This window comes from Culex quinquefasciatus, chromosome 2 (assembly GCF_015732765.1).
Source record: "Culex quinquefasciatus strain JHB chromosome 2, VPISU_Cqui_1.0_pri_paternal, whole genome shotgun sequence".
Lineage (NCBI taxonomy): Eukaryota > Metazoa > Arthropoda > Insecta > Diptera > Culicidae > Culex > Culex quinquefasciatus.
In genome coordinates, this window is record NC_051862.1 from 175,868,076 (window position 1) to 175,891,881 (window position 23,806).

Genomic DNA, 23,806 nt, shown 5'->3' on the forward strand with positions numbered 1-23,806 from the left:
ACCTGTTTCGGCGTCACACCGAGCCACTTGACTTGTTTTGTTGGGCTATGCTACTTTTGGTCATGCTGCTGGTTTGTCCCTTGTCGTTGTCCCCTCCTTCCACAACCTCTCTCGAAAAAGGGTGGGGGAGAGGTACATTGGGGTCACTTTGGGCCCGGGAGGGTCCGGTTTTGGCACTCTCTTTTTTTCTTCTTCTCGCTTCTCAAGCGCCTCTCTTCCACGGTGTGATCTTTTTTTTTTTGCATTTACAATTTTAGAGTTTTTTCTTCCTTTATCATCAGTTCCTCTCTCATTTCACTTCTTATTAAATCGCGTACCTACTTGCACACAACTCTTGCTGGCTTTTTATAACGGTTTGTGTATGGAATGTCTCCTCATCAATCCAAAACTGGTGTTTACGTTTTTTTTGCATTCGCGCAAAGTTAATTCATGTTTTTGTATCTGAGCTTCTTTTATTGTCCTCCCTTTCGCTGCTGCTGCTGCTCTCTTTCTCTCTCTTGCGGAGACCTTTCTCTTTTCTCTCGTCACCACCTCATTCGTTGACCATTGTGTCTCGGGCGCGCGAATCTGTGTCGCCGGAGATCGGTGGCCTTTGTCCACCGAGGGAAACGAACCCAAAAAAAATGCACCCGGAATCGCACGCAATATTGGGAACGTCGTCGGAGAGAGAAAGATGCACATTTGCACGGAGTCGCGCTTTCCTCGAGTGTGACGCGCATGCGTTTGGAGTGCGCGTGGGACGACGTGCCACTCGGTGTGGCGCAACCGGAAGTGTTGTCCTTATTTGGGACCAGCGTGGCGATGCCACGTGGACAGCGCGGGATCGCGCTGAACTGTGGTCAGAACTGGAATGGGAGAAAAGATAAATTAGTAGGTAGTTAGTGAAAACATTTTTCTTAAAAAAAAGATTAATATGGACAGGAATATCGTCACTCCTTTAAAACATGTTTTAAATTTGGTCAGAGAGTGTTCATGAATGACGTAATTTTTAAACCGGCCATATTCTTGCCCCGCTACTCTTTAGGTTTTGGTCACGCTTTTAATTAGCAGTTTAAAGGCCCTCATCCTTCTCTAAATCCAGTTAAAAAAAAGGTAAAAAAAGATGGTCCAGTTTTACTAAAGTTATTCCAGATTCCGACTTTAGACCTCCGAAAAAACAAAAATCTATGCGGGATATTTACTCGGTGCTAGAATCATGAATGATGGAGATCGCCCAAACCTCGTTTTATACTAAAGAACTCCGAATGCTTCTTAAAACTAAAAAAAATATTCTCTTTAGAAACATGATCCAACTTCAAATGAATTATAGAAAGAGCGAAATCAGGCGATTTTGTGCATTTTTTTTTGTGTTTTTTATTTGGCTCAAACTATGTGTGGCATTCCCTATGACCAAAAAGAAGCCATTTTGTGTTATTGGTTCATCCAATAAATATTCGGAAATCTGTTTTTTAAATGAATTTTCTGACCGATTTAGTGTCTTCGTCAAAGTTGTAGGTATTGATATTCAGAAGAAATATACACAAAAAATAGCCGATTTTGAAATTATTTTTTTTTTTCACAAAAAAAATAATTTACAGAAAATTTGTAATATTTTTATATTTTTGGAAACAAAAACTTTTAAGTCATAGAGAAGTAGGGCCAAAAATGTGGCCGCCGAGTTATGATTTTTTTTGGAAATTGCGTTTTTTGAAAAAAAAAAAAAAAAAAAGGAGAGTTTGTTTGGCTACAGTTTTTAATGTAAAATCGAATTCCCAATCGAAAAGTACTTTCCAAAACTTGATAAATATTAAAATTTGCAGTTTTCTTTTTTTTAATGGTGTGATACAGTGGATACAAGAAAAAACAAACAGAAAATTTTAAGTTTTAAAAGTCCCATTTTCTAATGGCAATATCTCAGCAACTAATGGTCCAATTTGCAATGTTCAAAAATGAAACTTTTGTAAAATTTTATGGTCCTTCGATTTTTTTAAATCAGAGATCAAGACTAACATTTTAAAAGAGCCAAATACTCAATATTATTATTTTTTATAATTATTGTTATTGTTTATTATTGGTATTTAAGCTTGCTGTTCATCAGGGGTGCCCAACCTGTTTTCCCTGGTTTGGCTTGGTTTTCCAGAAACGGTTATGGGCCAAATATTTTTTATTACATTTTTATAATAATATTTTTTTAAACATGTGCTGATAGTAGTATTGAATCATTTTTTTAAATGACTTTCTAATTTATTTAATCGCAATATAAAATTAGCAAAATAATCTTGCAGGAATTTCAACGTTTATTTTTTAATTGGAAGTGATTTCGAACTAATATAAAAAAGGTGTTTCCGATCACAGACCTGATAAAAGGAATAAAAAAAGGTTCGAGTATACTGACATTAATAAAAAGTTTCCCCGCTTCCATATTCAACTTTTTTGTGCTGTGAATCAAAATGACTTTTTTTGAATGGAAATAAAAATCTATAAAATAACATTTCAGACAATATTTTTTTGAAAAATTAAAATTTCATTCGAACGAAAATTATCAATATTGCACAGAAAAAAAATCATGGTAATATTACATCTGGAAAGGGGTACATCTTTTATGTCAGAAAAAATGTGTAATTTAACCTCTGAAAATGTGTAATTTTACCACTTTTCTGTTGTAATGTCGCTTTTTCAGTCTAAATTGAGGTAAACTTACATCATAAAAGAGGTAATATTCAACTTTCCAAAATTACACCTTCAAAATTTACACAATTTTTTACTGTGTGTCTAAAGTTTCATATCAAAAAATTAAATAAGTAAATAATTCATAAAGGGCCTAAAAGCAGGCCAATCACTTAACAATTGCTTTAAGGCGTCGCGGGCCGGATGAAATGACTTCAAGAGCCGGATACGGTCCGCGGGTAGTAGGTTGGGCAATCCTGTTGTACACACTCAGTTTTTCATGCCGAACTTCGAGAGAATTTTATCGAAAATAGAACAACTGATTGCTGGACAGAGAGTATGACAGAAAATTAATCTGCCGTAAATATTTTGTTTGAAGGACACGTGGTGTATGCACGATAGCTGCAAATGAATAGAAAAAATAAACAAATATGACTACCTCAACATCTACCCGAACTTCACATGACATGATTGTGGTCATACCACGGTCAACAATTTGAACAATATGAACTATTAACAATGTTTTAACTCATCTATTTTGTTTGTTTCCGTTCCCTGACCTTTAACCAAAATTTCAATAAGTAAACCAATTTTGTTTGAAAATTATAAATAATCGTTAAATAATATCTGTCGAATAATTTACAGTAAATTGCGAAAGTTTCCACAAGTGGTCGAAGTTTTCTCTTTCTGAAAAATATTAGACTTGTCTGCTCCACAAGCGGAAAACGCTTTTTTGGGTTATTTTAAGCATCTGTGCTAATTTTGAGCTAAATTGGTTGAGATTAACCAATTCATAGCCGAGCCTGAAGTTGGTAAAAAATGTTTTTGAATCGTTTATACATAGAGCATTAAATTTACGATCAGAATCTCACTCACAGGAATATTTGGATGGAAGAAGCGCCAAACAGTAAGATATTTGAGTTTTTCATACATTTTTCACCTTCGAGTACCGTAAACTGGGGTGACTTTGATAGCCCGGGGTGACTTTGATAGGTTTTTCAAATGCCGTTCAAATTAATATCTAAACATTTTTGAGAATTTTGAGTATGTAAGCATTAAGGGATAGCTTATTATCGAACATATATGCAAAAATGTGACTGTTACATCGGATGTATCAAAATTACTGGCCAAATCGAATGTCTATCAATGTCACCCCGGGCTATCAAAGTCACCCCAGTTTACGATACCAATAAGTAACCTTCGAGTATCAATAAGATTTTGCTCATATTTTGCCCAGAGTTCTTATGTTGCTCAAGGAACAAAATTCTGCTTGTGGAGCGAGATTTTGAAAAAAGTCACATATTCCTGGCAACCTAATGTACATAGGAAACCAGCATAGGAAAGGGGCATTGGTCGTTTTGAAAAAGTATGTTTGCAAGCAACATTTTATTGTAAATTAATTCGCAGTTGGTGCGATATTTTGCCTCTTCTTTTTGCCATCATCTCAATACAGTTACTTTTTTCGAGCATTGGCATGCGGTTTTGCGTGTTAAATTTTCCTCTCCTAGGGTCCATCGGGGAAACTGGTCTCCAAAGCCGGTTTCCAAGTACTTTTCCGACCGGTTTCTCTGACCATGTCCAGTGTCCACCTCTGAGTTCCTCTAACTTTTTAAGTGGACTTGATATTTTCAAGTCACAGTCTAATAAGAGTAATTTTACGATTTCTAGACTTGCTCCAGTAATTGTAGCAAAATGTAGAAAACTGGCTATTTTCAGACTTTTTCAGAATCTTTCCCAGCTGCAACTGCAGCGACCGCGCATGCGGACTTGGTTTAGCCATGCTTTGGGTGCCAGGCACCAGGTTTCTCGATCCACCCCCGCGCGACTTGCCATGAGGCCTGGTATTTCGAGTGCCGCCGCGGGAGTGTGCATTTTATGTGTGCGTGTGTGTTCTGTATATTTTCGTTCTCGGTTCCCGGCGTCGATTCGGTTCGGTTCAGGCACATTCCAGGGATATTTTTAAACTTTTGGAGCAGCAACGTGCCCCGGCTGGTTTTGGTTTCTGCTGGCTGCCACCACAACGACATGTGCGCCGCCAGTATGGGGGAATTTATGTTTGCTTGAGAGCGAGCTGCACCGGCTCGATATGCTTGAGGGGGAAATTATTTCATTTTTTATTGGAAAATGTATGAATTTGATATCGTGGAATCAACATTTGGATCGGAAATCTTCGTTGAGGGGCGAAATTTATATTGGCGACTTGAAAATTTTGATTTAACGATCCATAAATTAGCTATAAATATGAAGCAAAAATAGTGCAAATAAAACCTAAAAAAAATCCTTCTGCAACCCAATCCCACCTCAAGATATTATTCAATCTTGAAATTCGCGAAAAATTAATTGTTACATAAAAACACAATTTTCTGTTAAAATTAATGTTAAAGAGTTCATCATTTTGCTTACCTTTCAATGTTGATAAAATCCGCGGTCGTCCCAAATCGTCCCAAGTCGGTCCTCAAAGTGCAGCGCGACAGCTCCGAAGCAGTGACAACAACAGCTGCAATACCTCATACTATTTGTTCGCTCAATCGACAATGCTAGTATCTGCTAGCTTAAAAAACTGTACTCTACTAACCGCGACTTGCTCCTCTCTTTGAACCATCAATTTCATAAATATATGAGACTAAAATCGTAGCAATAAATTAACTAAAAAATTCCTCACGTCCATGCCTAATGCTGAACTGCAAGTGATAAATTTGTCCGCGTGTGTGTGTGTTCGTTTTTGTGTGTAGTGTGTATAAAATAGTGAGTCTATATCGTCAATTAAAATAACTACTTAAATAGAGTATAAAAACTTGTCTTCATTAAAGAGATAGAGAGAGAGAGAATAAAAAAACACAACTAGAACAATTTTCATTGCTGCTTCGTGTCGTTCTGGCTGCTGGGAAGGCCTCAGTTACTGCTGCTACTACTACTGGAAGTACAGCACCATGCCACAACTCCTCGCGCTGCTGGCGGAATCCACCGGAAGCTGGCCGAATGGCGAATGGGTCGTCCACGCCGCCGGCTGTTTTTGGGTAGAATTTATGGAAGGCAGGAGGGAATCATGTTGTAGTGGTCGAAGTTGTAGTACTGGTATTGATAGGAGGGTGGGGGGATGTGGTAGTAGAATGCAACAGGACGTGGGCCGTCCGTCCATCAGAACTGTCTGACCTGGAACAAGGATAGAGACTAAGATAATTTGGTATTATAAATACAGCTAACACACACACGGTTGTTCCGGTAGGAATTTTTGTTGTTGAGGGAGTAGGGGTAGGAGAAGCAAAGCATTTTGGAAAATTATTGGTGAGAAAGGGATAGTTTTGATAAACTCTGTGGAACCCAACTCTGCATTTAGATTGACATTAATTTCAAAAATCGTCAAAAATCTAATTCCCACCAACTTGTGATCATTAAAAAAATATCTCTTGACAGCAAGTTTTTCTAGAGTGTTTCACAAGTCAGATCTAGGTGTCCCGATTTGGATGAAATATTTAGTGTTTGAGATGAACTCATGCGAAATATAAGTCGAAAGGATTAGAGTAGTCTTTAAAACTCTTAAATTACCTCGTATTTTCGTAAAGCTTGATGATATTCAATTTTTTGATAATAAGTGGGAGTTTATGTCATTATCAGACGATTTTTATGAAATAAACTATTAACACTTTTAAGTTTTGTTTCAAATAATATTTTGAGTTTTGTGGCTCTTTGGATTTTCAAATAAAGCTTTACCAATGTTTTAGTTTCTGTATAAAATACTTAAAAAAATAAAAAAATATTGGGTTTGTTTTTAAACAACACCTATACACAGTCCAGACTCGATTATCCGAAGCCTTGATTATCCGAAGTTTCGATTATCCGTAGTTCGATTATCTGAAGGTTTGTATGGGACTTCGGATAATCGAATCCCATTTCAGTCATATTTGAATGGTTGATTGCCTACTAAATTAAAAATTGCATTCTTTCAATATTAAATCACCGCAATTTTGGCCGCCATCTTGTATTTAAAAAATTCTAAAGCACTTTCACAAATTTGTGATTCGATTATCCGAAGTTTCGATTATCCGCCTTCGGATAATCGAGTCTGGACTGTAATCTGTACAGTTACTATGACCAAGGACACCCTAGTGATAATTATTATTTTTCTATTATATATTTTTTAAAGAATAAAAAATCTGAACAAGAACCATTCGAAAAAAATACGATGCAATAAATCAATGAAAAAAACTGTTGCCATTATTTTTTAATTAAGAGAATACCCAAGTTGCAAACTTGTTGTACATCGGTTTTAATGCTGCTGAACAATAACAATAGAGTAATTCTCTCATTTTCACAAATCGACTTTTCTTTGTATTTTTTGATACGACATTGGGAATGTCAAAAGAAGCCATTTGCCATCAATGGTTTTTCATTAAAAAAAATTATGTAAAACCAATTGCGATGAAATTTAATTTACGAATTTTTTGGCACCGTTTAAAAGTTATAGGCATATTTCGGATTTTTTTATAAAATGTTCAGTTTTCGCAATTTATAAATACTCACGAAGGAAAAGCAAACTTGAAAATAATATTTTGAAAAACCTTCGACAATTTTCTACAATTTTACTCATCTGTTTTTGTTAACTTGCGATATCTTGGTTTGATATTCAATGTTTAAAAAATTTTATGAAGCCTTTTTGTAAAATGTAACGTTCCAAAATGCATAGACAAAGTTTCAATTAAATCAAAGTATAAAAATTTAAAATTCTCGACAAAAATTGCGATATTCTAAGAATTACTCAATTTCTGAAATATCTGTTCCTGGAAATTTCCTTGATAATTTTTTTTAATTGATGATTTTTTTGAATGATTTGAATTAATATAATTGCTTAAAACGAGGCACATATTGACATCTCTCGCTATTTTAATTTTTTAAACAAATTTCTATACTTTTAAACTTTAACATACTATTGAACTAAATTTTTTTTCCAGTTGACAAAAAACCTACATTGCACTTCAAAATAAAATTGTTATTTGTTCACAAATTCTTAGACATTTCGCTTCTAAATTTGACAATCGTTATGAAATATGATTTGATATTTGTTGTGATTTCGAAGAAGCTAGATGTTGACGAATATTTGTACGGTCCAGACTCGATTATCCGAAGGCCTAGGAAAACATTCACTTTGGATAACCAAGTCAGGAAAAAAAAAATTTTCGCTGTCTTGTTTTTAAAAGTTTAGCTAAAGTATAAATCATAAGCTACTGTAAAATTATTTTGAATTTTGAAATCCAAGATGGCGGCCAAAATGGCGGTGATAACATATCGGAAAGAGGTTTTCTTTAATTAAAAACGTTACTTAATCCACCTTAAGGTGGTTGGTGCCTTCCTCGCATTCATGTTGTATTTTAGGTTGTATTTACAAATTAATTTAAGAGTTTTTTTTTAATTTTTTTTTCATTTATTTTTTATAATTATTGATTTTACTTGAACAGCAATTTTCAATTATTTTTTTACCAACTCTCCAAAATAAAGGAGAAAAGTCTCATGAGTTATAAAAAAAAATGAAAAAGTTCGTGTAAATCTTTGTCGAGACAAAATGATGCAGCAACATAATTAATACAGATTTTTTCCAGAAGAGACGCAGACACTGCTTAAGCAATGTGGCAACCGGGCGATACGCATGCAAGGGGGTGTGGCTGCCAATCCCCCGCGTGGACCAAAATCCCTACGCATGCTGCGCGACTCTCGCGCGTAAGCAAAAAGATCCGGCCTTTGAGGTTATGCAAAAATGACCCTTTTTTGCAGCTACAAAAAAACTTTTTCTTGGCATAACTTTAAAAGTACTTCATTAAACAGAATAAAATTTAATAGGGTCTTAGGGGACCCAAAAACGAACAGAATAAGGTGGATCCGGCCAAAATCGGTTCAGCCAGTTCTGAGATAATCGTGTGGAAAAAAAACATGTCTACACACATCCCCACAGACATTTGTTCAGAATTTGATTCTGAGTCGATAGGTATACGTGAAGGTATATCTAGGAGTCGTATTTAAGAAGTTCATTTTTCGAGTGATTTTATAGCCTTGCCTCAGTGAGGTGAGGAAGGCAAAAAGCAATCAAAATCAATGACTAAAACGCAGAACTCGAATTTGATGTTAAAAGTAAAAAAATAAAAAAATACATTTTTTGTCGTGATTCGATTATCCGAAGTCCCATACCATATCTTCGGAAAATCGAACTTCGGATAATTGAAACTTCGGATAATCGAAACTTCGGATATTCTAGTCTGGACTGTATAGCTCATCTGACTGAAAACCTTTGAGTGCAGTATTAAACCATCTTTTCTGATAAGATTATTTCCACGCAATTAGAAGGCGAACCGAATTCTATTCAATTGAAGCTGGTTAGAACTATCGACTTTTAACTACTTTATCGTAATGATGAAACATGTGATGCCAGTTGGGTGATTGGTTGGCATGTGGTGTTGTAATTTTCCCAAACGAAAATTAGATCATCGTTGGATCAGAACTGAGGATGGGGTGTGGTGAGGTTTATCTGGTTCAATTTTGATTTGTGGAAATTTGAGTTGAGTTGAGCGATATGTGGGAATGAGGATTACGACCGACCGGTGTGTGTGTGTTACGTTTAATGCTTTTTTTTGATCTTATTTTTATTAATATCGATTAATTAATTAAGATGCTCGTTACAAAGGGTGTGAATCATTCTTTCCCTTTTAGTGTTTAATTGATCCAAACTAACAGAAAGCGATTAACCATAGTGCAAGCTTACCGTCTTGTGTGTGAGGCGTTCAGTCAGTAACGGCGATCAATACCTAGTTTAAAATGTGTTAATTTGTCTCTGGTTAGCACAAGTGTTTAGTGGACCACCCCGTCGCGCAGCAGCCGGTCATTGATTAACCTGCGGAGATATTAAATTAGGAAGCTTTTTTTGAAAATTAGGTTAAGAAGGTCGTTACAAATCATTGGTTTTAGCTAGCAGGTGAGTAAGCGCTCCAAATTACTCGACGTTTACGACATTTTTTTCCGAGTGCGAGTGCGAGTTTCAGGACCATGTTTACCGTCCACCAGGGAGAGAATTTGACAAGTGTTCTGAGTAAGCAAATGTGACATTCGACACAGGTAAAACACGCAGCGCGAGATGATGACTCAACGCCGGGCAAATCGGGGTGAGGGAACTGAGGTAAAAATAGAATAAATATGGTTTTCTGTTTTCAGTTTTCCCCCCAATTTTTCACACACAAAACACACACAGATCATAAATTTAAGATCTTTCTCCTCCGCGTTTGTTTGAATCTCAAAGGGAAGACGAAGAAGTTGTGTCATCTGCGCAAGGTATAGAAGCATTAAGCCAACAATGGACGTTTTGTTCAGCGCGCAGCGTGAGTTGTCGCGTCCGAGAGCTTTCAATGGGCTGTAAAATTCAGAAAAACGGGTGGATTAATGGCCGAAAACCGTGGCGCGTTTGCGGGAAAAGCAATCACTGTGCGGAGGAGGGGGAGAGGCCAAGTGGTCACAGGAAAGTCGAGCGGGAAAAACAGGTTGAAAACAATTAAGTGTTCTTTATTGAGCAGAAAGTCGAGAGGAGAGCAATGTGCCGCCGCCGGTCATTTGTGGAGCTTGGGAAAGAAAACGGTGGATTTTGAGTGTTTCGAATTGGCGGATCGTGGATGCCGCCGCGGCCGGTGAAATTTGTTCGAATGAGCGGGAAAACTTTGGAGTGAGACGTTGGGAACGGTTGGTTTTTGCGGTGCAGTTGGGTCGTAAATTTGCGACAATAACTGTTGTGTGCGAATGAATGATACAATTTGGAACGATAAGTAAGGATTGTATAATCTACTTAGAAGAATTGTTTATTTTAAATTTATGTGCCAAGAATTGTTTATTTTAAATATTTTAAATTGTTTGATTCAATCCCTTCAAACAGAATACAGTAATGCCTCGCTTTAGCACCGCATATAGAGGATGCAAAACTGGGCGTGCATAACTGAAGCACAAATCTTATGGGAGTTTGACTATATTGGAGACATTGGCTAAAATCCTTTGAAAAATCATCCAAACTTAAAAAAAATATAGTGTTTTGGAATCGGGATGATGTCAGCTATCCATTGCAAATCGTATTACATGAATATTTTCACAAAAATACGTATTTTCCTGTATTTTAAAAATTCATTTTCCGGTCAAAATTATTGTTATTGCAATGTGGGTATCAAATGATTGGGATTTTTCATACATTTCGAAAGTAATTTATTTCCAATTTTCACAAAACTACGTATTTTTGAGAAAAAAGTACTCAAAATTTCAGTATTTTTACAATTTGGGTGTCGAATGATTGAGATTGTTTCATACATTTCGAATGAAATTTTTTTTAAGATGCTCCAAATTTTTACACAACTACGTATTTTCGAAAAAAATACTCAAAATTTCAGTTTTTTTCAGTATGGGTATCAAATGATCAAGATTTTTTCATACATTTCGAAAGCAATAACATTTTTTTGAGAATACTAAACATTTTCTCAAAACTATTTTCGAAGACTACTTTAAAATATTAGTTTTTTCTACAATATGAAATTTTATCATACATTTCAAAAGTAAAATCACACACAAACACATTTTCGAAAATACCAAAAAAATTTCACAAAAAACTGATTTTTTGTATATTTTTGAAAATACGTAGTTTTGTAAAAAATATTGAGTTCCTTAAATAAATGCAGTTATTATATTCGAAGTATCTCGATCATTTGATACCCATATTGCAAAAAAAAAATATAAATTTTTGGTATTTTTTATCGAAAATACGCAGTTTTATGAAAAATTTGAGTATTAAAAAAATATTGTAATTACTTTCGGAATGTATGAAAAAATCCCGACAATTTAAAACTGAAATTCTGAGTTTTTTTTTCGAAAATACGTAGTTTTTTGAAATTTTGAGTAGTTTAAAAAAATGTATTGCTTTCGAAATGTATCAAAAAATCCCGATCATTTGATACTTATAATGTAAAAAACTTAAATTTTGAATATTTTTCCAAAAATACGCAATTTTATGAAAATTTTGAGTATTTTCAAAAATGTGTATTAAATATTCGAAATGTATGAAAAAATCCCGATCATTTGATATCCGTATAGCAGAAACAATAGTTTTGAGTATTTTTTTGAGAAACATTCTAATTTCAAAATACATGAAAAATTCGTACATAGTGAAAATTTTCATGTAATTATAACTTCAATGGATAGCTCATCCCGATTCCAAAACACTATAATTTTTTGACGTTTTAATGATTTTCCAGAATCAAAAATTATGTTATAAGCAACATAATGAAAAAGATGATTTTTGTTGTTGTTGTGATACTATTATCTAAAGTCCCATACAAACCTTCGTACAATCGGGTGTATCGGGTCATTGGGCTGAGATTAGACATTTGATTGAAAATTACTCAAAAGCATGAAATTTGTTTGAAATATTTAATCGAACATAAATTTGTGTGACAGCATTCTATAAAAAAAACTGTGTATATATATTCCGAAAAAAAAATACAAATTTATTGTCAGAGTCGGTCTTCATACATTTCCAAATATTATTTTTGGATTTCATACTGAATTCTCAATCCATTGCTGTGATGTGGCCTTTCAAAGGGTAAATAATGGGAAAATTTATTTTCTGTGTACTTCGTAACTAGCTCTAATTTTTCAAACGAAGATATCTTGGAAATTATTGATACGACTTTCAATGTAAAAAATGCATCTCATCTTTTTGAATAATAATAACAATATTTTTATATTTTCAAAACCACGACTAACTTTTTCAAAGAACGATACAATACGTTTTAGCCCCTTTTGAAATGTTAGTCATGATTTTGAACTTCTGAAAATAATCCTTTAAAAGGTTAAATCTCAGCAACAATAAATAGAAAATTCCAGAGTTTTTTTTTGTTTTGTAAAAAAATCACTAAAGAACTCTTGGATTAAAAATTTAATCTTACATCTGGAAACGATTTTCGGAATTTTCGAAACTATTTAGTTTGTCAAAACGAGTTTTTGCGATAAAAAAAATGAAATTAAAAAATCGGAAATTTGTTTTCCTGTGGACTATTTTTTTCTAAAGCATCATGACTAAGTTACCAAATAGATCATAAAATCCCTTCTCAAGATACAGATTTTCGAACGTTTTCATTGCACTTTTGCAAAAACAGCTCCCAAGTTTGCATGGAGATTTGTATGGAGACACCAAAAATGAAAAATGGCTTATTTGTACGAAAAGAATTGATGTGAAAAAGTAACACTCAAATAAAAAAATATATAATCGCGAAAAAAATGCGAAAACCTAGAATATTACATCTTCTTTTTGACAATATCTGTTTAACCAAACTTGGCTGTATTTAAAAATTTGGTCTCATTACACTACCTCCCAAATTGTCACAATTAATTAAGTCAAATTAATCAATTCCTCTCTTTGATCTTCAACGCGCAAGTGACATTTAGTGCCGCGTGTGCCAACCAGATCCAATCAACGAACCATCAACTCGGCGCGCACTCGAAAGGGATTTAGGATTGGGGGTTCAGAGAGTTAAAATAAATTGAAACGCGTCGTCATCGCACACACACACAGTTTGTACGATGAAAAATAAACGACTCCCAACGCAAATTGTGTCGCGATCGCAACTTTCAGGTCCAATTCCTACGCACGGCGGCTGCGATCGCGACTGACCATCTGGTCACCCTGCTGCCTGCAGATCATCACTCTGTTGCACAACGGCCACCACAGACACCCACTTTGAGCTAATCTACCCACACGGCTGCCGTTTCCTTAACGGCTTTTAAACTCAGTTGCAAAAAGGAGGTCATTTAGGAAAAAGTTCCTGAAACAATTTCAACAAAACTTAAACTTATCAACTGAGTGTAGCTGCCTTGGTTACTATTGAGCCGTTTTCTACAGTGGGGGACGCTTCCACCGATCATGAACCGACGGCCCGCGCGTCTACTCAATTTCAGATTCAAATCAATCTCCAAACCTTAAGTCAAGTCGAATTGACAAACGGGCAAGGTGATGTGTGTTGGTGCGCGCGCACTTCAATTTGAATCTAATTAGCTCTGCGTCAGCCCCGGCCGTTTTTGGCTGACGATATATTAGGGTCACCCACGCGTACACTCGTGATCCGTCTCTGGTAGTTAAGCCTAGTCACCGTAGGAATCGTGCTCCGGATAGGGATTGGCAATCTGATCAAAGCTGAGCGACACCCACTTGAGGGGCGTCGTCGTTGACGGAGCCATTAGATATGTCCGGAATTAGAAATTAGCAATTGATTTCGAGGTGGATATGGTAATTGATTGTTAAATCGACATTTCAAGGGTTTTTTTTTTCTTGTTGAATTAATTAATGTCTGTCGCATCGTTCAAGCAGAATTGCAGCTAATTTTGTTGACTCAAAAAACATCAATGGAATTGTCAAAAAATCAATGGATAAAAAATGTAATGTTCTAGAAAATTGGGTGGAATCGAAGTTAGCAAGCAAAAAATATAAGAACATTTCTTTTAAGACATTCATAAAGTTGGTCAAAAAATCCTTCAAGAGTTTTTTTTTTTATTTTTGTCAGTTGTCTAAACTAGTGCTTTTGGGAGGACTTGATAACCACTTATTTTTAAATACACTAGGGCCACTCTGATTTTTTATATTTTTTTCAGTTTTTCATTGATAGAATTCTTTAACATTGTATTTGTAACATTGCGCAGTTTTGGTAATTTTTGATTGTTGTGAGAACAACAACTTTCATCTATTAAACATGACTCAAATTTTTCTGAATTGGGTTTTAAAATTAAGTTTCAATTGATAATTTTGTTGCTCACAAAGATTAAGCAGATTTTTCTAAGCGACACGTAGATGTATAGCTACAAAAAAAAAATGAAACGAATTATCAATTTTGAAAGGTTAGCTTCGTAGCCCTTCTTGGATTTTAAACGTATTGTTGCACTATATAATTTGATAGTTTTGAGTGGAGTTAGAAAATACACAAAACAGAATATTTTTTACAGTGTATTTCATTGGAAGATAGTAACCTCGATAGTTGATTAGCTTAAATCATCAAAAAACGAGTTATTTGAAAAGTGGTCAAAGACAAAATTGTAGGAAATTCGACGGGCCTTCCGAAAAAATACACTGACAGAAAAAACACGCCACTTTTATGATTTTATTTTGATTTTTAAGTTTAAAAGTCGAATATGAAAGTGAGCTCACGATTTTTTTTCGCTCAAAACTTTTGTGAAAAAGGCCTAAAATGTTAGAAAACTGTTACTGTACTGTTTACTAAACGCGAAAAATTTTTAAAACCGAACACGAGAATCGATTTTCCATACAATTTTACTTAAAATTCTCGAAATTGACCATTGTCCTAAGTCCAATCGTTGTAAAGTTACAGCGGTTTTAAAAATAAAAATGTTGAAAAAATAGGTTTTGGCAATTTCTGTATGACAGAATTGATTTTTCAGTCTCGAAAATATTTTTACCGGAAAGCTCGTCCATTTTCCCATAAGTTTGTCTTTGACCACTTTTCAAAATAACTCGTTTTTTGATGATTAACTATCCAGGTTACTATAATCCAATAAACTACACTGCAAAAAATATTCAGTTTTCAGTTATAAGCAATGTAATTAGCTTATATCTGTAAGCTCATACTTCCAATTGAAATAAGAATATACTTATATACTTAATATTAGCAAAGTGTCATGATATTCTCAATGAAAATAAGTTCGGATCGGAAAATGGAATGCATTTTTGGATTCTTTTGACAATTATTTTTAGGAGAAGATAAAATTAGTTTCTAAATTATAAATTCCAAGTATTTTTAAAACACAACTCGAGAAAATTTTCAAATCTCTTGGCATTTTAAGTAGAAATAATTTCATATAAAACATTAATACTTTCAAATAGTATGTTCAGTTTATGTTTAGTTGAAAATGCACTTTAAATCGATATTTTTATAATCAAAACTAATTTTAAAGAATTTTAGGCAAAATTCTAACTTTTTATCAATTTTACCTATTTTCATGTATTTTGGTAAAAAGCTTAAAAAAATTAGTACACCCTTTCAGGCTTGATGGGTCATTAGGGTGTAATATGGTTGTATGGAAAAAATAAAGTTGTCCAAATTTAGCGAGCACAGCAATTTTTCAGTTCCTTTTGGGGTCCTAAACAACTCCCCAAAGTTTGGGAACGATTGGTTTAGTCCTCACTTTGCGCAAAGCGATTCAATTTTCCATATAAATTTGTATGAGAAAAAGATTTTTTTTTGATTTTGATATTTATAAAATCCACGTTTCACGCTGTACCAAAACCGGATTCATATTCGGATGCTCTGGAATGTGCTCTACAACTTTCCCGAAGAGAGTATGGTGCTAACTTGCTCCTATAAAAAGATACAGCGTTTTCAAAACTCGTCTAAAACGGGTTTTTTGATCGAAAATCACGTTTTAGACGAGTTTTGAGGACGCTGTATCTTCTTTCAGCGACAAGCTAGCACCATACTCTCTTCGGGAAAGTTGTAGAGCTTGTAAATATCAAAATCCAAAAAATGGTTTTTCCCATACAAATTTATTTGAAAAATTTAATCGCTTTGAGCAATGTGAGAACTGAACCAATCGTTCTCAAACTTTGGGGAGTTGTTTAGGACCCCAAAAGGAACTGAAAAATTGCTGTGCTGGAAAATCGATTTTCATATTACACCCTAATGGGTCATATATGGCCCAAAAATATAAATTTCCAAAAGTAGCATATAATTTCCGCATGGCTTTTAACATCATTTTCTCATCATAAAATAAAAGCTTTTTTTTTAAGAATTCAGGTCTGAAAGGGTTAAGTAAATAATAACATTGATTTTTGTTTAAAACCTGTGGGACAATTGACGTAAAAAAAATATATTCACTCTTTAAACTTTAACAAGAAAATCTAGAAACCCGGAATCAAAAATAAGAATTTCCAACGCAACTATTTTTAAAACACTACTAAAAAACTTTACTCCAACAGTAGTGCATAGACTTTTTGTGGCTTAACCCAGTACATGTTTAAAAAAAATATCTTGAGACAAGCCTCAAGATATGTTTGAAGTTGGAAAATATTAGAAAAACAAATTGAAATCTTATCAAATCATCAATGCTGAGCCAAATTTGGAAATTGTCTGGATTATTGAGTAGTTTTGAGCGAAATTCACCAAGTTTTGGTAATCTTTTGAAGTATTTTACGATACATTGTGCTGAGGAACTTTTTTCGTTTGGTTAACAAGGTATTTTAAGCTTTTTTTGGTTTAAAAAAGCTAAAAAAAACTATAAAAGTTTGGAAACTTTTTGTTAGTGGTCGATCATATACTGGAAAAATATGTTATCAGGTTCTTTCTATATATTTGATTAAAATAATACTTATATACCAGTGATTAACTCGCTTAAAAATAATTTTTAGACCTCAGTCCAACTGAAAGTTGATGTTTTTCTAACACAAATAATGAAATAAAATCTTCACTCGCGGGCACATTTGCTCACGCAGACCAAAATCCCATGAAAAAAAAACGCCAAATTCTAATCAAACTCAATCTATGAGTCACGTTCGCCCTCTGCCGGAACAGAAAAAGTTCAACCCCGCCATGGTCATTAACGCCGCGCCAAAAACTAAACCTCCGGACCGAAATCTCGCTTAACGATTTTCCGAAATTATTACTGTCCATCTTTGAGTCGCGGACCAGCCGGTTGCTGGCGTGGTCTGTCTTTCTTTATAGATCACCATATTTACCCAATCCTCGCCTACACGAGACCTTTTTGCCTTGTTTGTGTCTCCACAGACCGGCCTTAGAAGTGTAACGATGGGGACTTTTAATTTGTATGGCTTGAAGGTGATTTGAAAAGGTCGTATCAACTTCTGAAAAATTTGTAAAGTAAGTACAAATATCAACAGAATGAATAAATTGTTCAACATTTTTCAAAAAAGTCATTTTGAAAACTTATGTAGATTAAGTTCAGTTGGGGCGTCTAACGACGATCCGGTCCAACGATATTCCATTAGCTCGGAAAGTGACACATGAATTTGGCCCGAGACCTGAGCGCCGTTCCGGGAGGACAATGTATGCACTCGGCGCTGCTGGTTTGGTCTTCCCACGCCCTTGCCCCAAACGACGTGTTCCTCACCCCCAGACAGGTTGCACAATCCTTTGCGCGGCGAGAACACGACAATTTGAATTCAATTTGTCTCATATGGAATACTAATTTGGCCAGGTCCAGATTTTGCGCTGCCTCGCAGTCGGGTTCGATGTAAATAAGCCACTTGTCGAATGGTCACGCGGCTTCGACCCGTTTATGAATCATGCACACACCAAGGATTTATAGGGGGAGCTTCCACGTTTGGACAGTGACGCGAAATGTTAGAGTGATTCAGCTTTTGTGTATACAAAAGACTTCAATTTCTCTCGGGTTGTTATATTTACATTTTTGATCGATTTTGAGCAATTCCAAGCTAAATACGGGATCGGTTGACCGATTTTGACGTTTAGACCATTTACAGTTTTAGTAAATGATTTTGGATTTTTTTTTTCAGGAGAGACTGAGGCTATTTCTACAGAAATATTTGGCGAAATTGGACTTTCAAACCATAAACTCAAAAAATCGCATGGAAATGGTGTGAATTTTTATATCAGTGTATTTTGTTCAGGAAGCTCGTCAAATTTGTTTGTCTTTGACCACTTTTTGATACAAAAATATTCAAAATTTATTGTAATATTATTTTTAACTAAAATTAGTTATGGCTTTTTGGATGTTGAAAAGAAATGCGAGGAAACTTCAAACATAAAATGATATATTTTTTAAAATTTCAATTTTGTCAATTTTAACTGAAATTTTCAAATAAAAAGTACCTTTTCAAAAACATTTCGTGACTTTTCAATTCGTTCCCAAAAGTTGAACCACCCTAATGTTAAAATCTTCCTTACCGTCCGATCACTAGTGGCGGGGGCGGTGTGATTTGATTTATCACCTTTTTTTTGCTCTCACTCCATGTCCGCTGGGGCCAAATGCTGACAAAGTGTGTCCAAAATGGGGCCGTTTGCGCATGGGCGTTTGGGCGCCTAAAAGGCCATTTCGAAGAGAGCTCACACAAGATTCGAAAATACACGCATGCCACCAAGTGCTGCTTGGTGTGCATAATAATTTTTCCAACTAACAACCAACTGATGGAAGACGGCTGGCGTTTGAATGTGTGTGGGAATACGAGATTCCCTTGGGCACAACTCCAAAATCTTACTCCGAGTCGTTGTCGTCGTCGTCATTATGGACGGCTGTGCGGCTGAGCGTGGGCGGTTTATGGGAACTGAGCACGAGGGCACGCAATTAGGATTTTGAAGATATGATGTATTTTAATTTATGATGGAAAAATTTGTGTTTGAAATCACTTTATGTTATGCTTTCTTTTATTTTATTTTTTTTGAGTTGCCATAAAATATAGTGAATAGTTATAAATATATTGTGTTCATACTTTGTGAAAATATAAAAGATAAATGTTTTTCAATTCCATCAATTTCTTGTGTCCAAAATAATTATTTTCGAATCATTGTTTCTTCCATGTAAGTATCTACACAAATTTAGGAGTTTTTCGTTCAAAAGTTCTATTCATTAATTCGAAAATCTTTATCTTGAGAACACATTTTCGAAAAGGGTTGGTGTCTTCAACGAATCAGAACTTAAAAAACGTTACTTAATCCACCCTTAGGTGATTGGTACCTTCTTCACATTTAATGGGTATCCAAAGTAGATAAAAAAGGGCGGACCCTTTCAGTGTTCTGTCAATTTGACTCATTATTCATACCAGATAACCAGATCTTAATTCTAAGTCGATATCTAGAGTTTTTTTTATTAGGTCCTATAAACATATGATAGACAATAGTTTATTGGTTCTTTAAAAAAAAACTCTGGATATGTACCTTTACGTGAAGGTGAGTCTCTATGAGGTCAAATTAAGAGATACATTTTATAGCCTTTCCTCAGTGAGGTCAGGAAGGCAAAACTTTCCGATTTCTGAATTGACTTTTCTTTTTTTAAAAAAAAAAATGAAAAAAACTGATTTTTAAGGTAAAACTTGAAAAAACATGATAAATAAGTTCTTGAGAATATTATTGACATAATTTTCTCGAAATCGTTCACGAGAATTTATTTAATTTATTGAAAAATATTATTTTTCCAGGCTCACAGAAAGTAGTTTTGTATTCATAGGGCGTCCAATTTTCCCGGGTTTTGAATATCCCAGAAAACGAGTTTTTTTAATCCCGGGAATTCCCGGGATCCCGGGAAATTGTAGAAACTGTCGTGAAATCTATGTTTTATCATATTTGTTATGTTTTTCAAACATATAATCATAGAAACAGCATAATACTGTTTATTGGTGATAACCTACGCTTCATTCTGAACAACGACAGCAGTTTTCAAAAAGCATGATAAAAAAAATAAAAAAATGTTCTTTCCTTTTTATTTTTTGCTTTAGATTTAAAATGAACCACAATTTTCTAACCATATGATTCAAAAAAATGTCTTATTAAAATATTAGTTTTGTTTATTTGTTTATATGACTTACAAAATCTTTGAACTGGTTTAAAAAAAAAAGAGCGAAGTCAAATAAAATGATACCAGCCAATGTAAAATGTTAAATATGTTTTGAACATCATGTTTAATATAAAACATACTTTACAAATTATCTTTCTATCTCACTACTGTCAACTGTGGAAAATCGGAACTACAGTCCGAATACAAACAGGAGATTTTAGAGCAATACATTTGGTAAACGGTGTACCTACATATTGTTTTTTTCATTTCAAACATTTTGCAGAACAAAAATAGCTTCAACAGCTGAGCAGTTCTCCACGGAATCGGTCTTTTTTCTTCAATTTTAATTTTTGTATTTTTTTATCTGCCTGAAACTTTTTTGGTGCCTTCGGTATGCTCAAAGAAGCCATTTTGCATCATTAGTTTGTCCATATAATTTTCCATACAAATTTGGCAGCTGTCCATATAAAAATGATATGTGAAAATTCAAAAATCTGTATCTTTTGAAGGAATTTTTTGATCGATTTGGTGTCTTCGGCAAAGTTGTAGGTATGGATACGGACTACACTGGAAAAAAATTATACAAGGTAAAAAAAAATTGGTGATTTTTTTATTTAACTTTTTATCACTAAAACTTGATTTGCAAAAAAACCCTATTTTTTATTTTTTTATTTTTTGATATGTTTTAGAGGACATAAAATGCCAACTTTTCAGAAATTTCCAGGTTGTGCAAAAAATCTTTGACCGAGTTATGAATTTTTTAAACAATACTGATTTTTTCAAAAAATCGAAATATTGGTCGCAAAAATTTTTTAACTTTATTTTTCGATATAAAATTGAATTTGCAATCAAAAAGTACTTTAGTGAAATTTTGATAAAGTGTATCGTTTTTAAGTTATAGCCATTTTTATGTAACTTTTTCCAAAATAGTCGCAGTTTTTCATTTTTTTAAATTAGTGCACATGTTTGCCCACTTTTTTTTTTAGGAGCGGCCGTGGCTGACTGGTTACGGTGTTCGCTTTGTAAGCGAATGGTTCTGGGTTCGATTCCCATCTGCTCCCAACGAGAAAGTTAAGAACACATAAATTTGAAATGATGAATATGAACGAAAAATCAAAGTCGCTCGAGGCGGGGTTCGATCCTCCGTCCTTTGGATTGGTAAGCAAAAATGCTAACCACTAGGTCATGACGACTTGGTGAGCGTGGACTGGAATTAGGAATAGGGGAGAGTGGGGAGACTTGATCCCCTTTTTTTGTATCGCACATAACTCTGTCAATTTATCACAAAACTATAAACTTTTTCCATGAATTGAAAGCTTAAACATTCATCTATGTTTGGCTTATAAGGGTATTTCATCAGATGAACTCTTCGAATCATGCCAAGCGTTCTAAAAAAATATTTTAAACCGGCATTTTAAAAATGTTAGGGGTAACTTGATCCCCCTTTCAACATTTTGAAGAAAACTTAAGCAAAATGTTTCTTATTCATCCAAATTTTTAATTTTCTATAAGTTACAGCAATTTCACATAAAACCTGCAAGTTTGTGTTCAAAATATAACAAGTTTAGTATGTAAAATATTTGAAAACTTAAAATATTATTTTTTAGACCAAAATTAAGCATGTTTACAAAAGCTGGAAATTTTTGTTTACAAAACTTTTGAAAAAAGTTTCAAACTGCAGTAAGTTATGTACAACTATACTAAAGGAAACTATGTATGAAAACCCAGCCCAGTTAATTAATCTTGAGGCTGATTCCAGTGACTGTAAAAATGCAGGGATCAAGTCTCCCTAAACGCACTTTTTTAAACAATTGATTGTAAAAATAGTATGACGATAAATTTAACATCAAATGCGTAAGGATTTTGGAATTTATAAGTTTATCAAACAATTCATGTATAAAAAATATTTTTTTTAATAATTTATGAGTGTTTTCTATACATACTAAAACAAAGAAAAAAGATCTCTTGGAAGTTTTTGGCAGCTCGTTTTAGAAATATGTGTGTAACTCAATCTTAACATTTTTTTAATTTTTTTCTTTGTTTTCTACAATGAGTTTTAGTTAATTTCGCACAACTTTCTAGAACAAAGCTAATTGTTTTACCCACATGCTGACGAGATACAGGCTTGGGATCAAGTGTCCCCGGGGATCAAGTCTCCCCACTCTCCCCTACTGTTACAGAGAGCGAGTTGTGGCGCTATAACCACGGCAAATAGTGTCCAGGGCATTCGTGGAAATACAATGTCCCATCCCAGAGGGTCCCGGAGCACCAAACCTTCATAGCTCCCAACGAATACAACCAAAATCTCGGAGCGTATGGTGGTGTGTCCCCACGCTTCTTCCTCCCCTGTCGATTCAGAATTGTGTTGTTGTTCGAACACTCAGTGCTCAAACTCAACCCAATTACGAGTCATCTCTGCGATACGGCTTTACGCAGTAGGCCTGGCCGCTTTAACGCTTGTGATGTTTCAATGCATTCTAATGCAATGGCGCACTACAAATGTTAATAAATGACAAGAAGAGTGCTAGGCGTCATCTAACCTAAGGCACTCTCCAGGATCCCTTCGAAATATTGGCTGCGGATCTGATTAGATTAGATTAGATTAGTGCACATGTTTGCCCACTTTTGAAAAAAATATGTTTGAAAAGCTGAGAAAATTCTCTATATTTTGCTTCTTCGGACTTTGTTGATACGACCTTTAGTTGCTGAGATATTGCAGTGCAAAGGTTTAAAAACAGGAAAATTGATGTTTTCTAAGTCTCACCCAAACAGCCCACCATTTTTCAATGTCGATATCTCAGCAACTAATGGTCCGATTTTCAATGTTAAAATATGAAACATTTGTGAAATTTTCCGATCTTTTCGAAAACAACATTTTCAAAATTTTCAAATCAAGACTAACATTTCAAAAAGGCCAAACATTTAATATTACGCCCTTTTAAAATGTTAGTCTTGATTTGAAAATTTTGAAAATATTGTTTTCGAAACGATCGGAAAATTTCACAAATGTTTCATAATTTAACATTGAAAATCGGACCATTAGTTGCTGAGATATCGACATTGAAAAATGGTGGGCTGTTTGGGTGAGACTTAGAAAACATCAATTTTCCTGTTTTTAAACCTTTGCATTGCAATATCTCAGCAACTAAAGGTCGTATCAACAAAGTCCGAAGAAGCAAAATATAGAGAATTTTCTCAGCTTTAAAAAAATATTTTTTCCAAAAGTGGGCAAACATGTGCACTAATTTAAAAAAATGAAAAACTGCGACTATTTTGAAAAAAGTTACATAAAAATGGCTATAACTTAAAAACGATACACTTTATCAAAATTTCACTAAAGTACTTTTTGATTGCAAATTCAATTTTACATCGAAAAATAAAGTTAAAAAATTTTTGCGACCAAAATTTCGATTTTTGAAAAAATCAGTATTGTTTAAAAAAAATCATAACTCGGTCAAAGATTTTTTGCACAACCTGGAAATTTCTGAAAAGTTGGCATTTTATGTCCTCTAAAACATATCAAAAAATAAAAAAAAATAAAAAATAGTGTTTTTTCATAAATCAAGTTTTAGTGATAAAAAGTTAAATAAAAAAATCACCAAATTTTTTTTACCGTGTATTA

At 34.2% G+C, this 23,806-nt stretch overlaps 1 protein-coding gene across 2 annotated transcripts in view; it reads right to left on the reverse strand.

The window, feature by feature from the left end:
• Window positions 1-259: 259 nt before the first annotated feature.
• LOC6042130 (protein held out wings) overlaps window positions 260-23,806 on the reverse strand; it is a 40,671-nt gene continuing 17,124 nt past the window's right edge. Inside the window, exons 3-4 of one of the 2 annotated variants that reach the window (XM_038255955.1) lie at window positions 5,050-5,799; window positions 260-845 (exon numbers count right to left, since the gene is read on the reverse strand). In XM_038255955.1, the coding sequence (XP_038111883.1) occupies window positions 5,785-5,799 (15 nt within the window). In that variant the 3' untranslated portion in view covers window positions 260-845; window positions 5,050-5,784. Of the gene's footprint in view, window positions 846-5,049; window positions 5,818-23,806 lie in introns of both variants that reach the window. The other variant, XM_038255954.1, reaches the window with a different exon arrangement.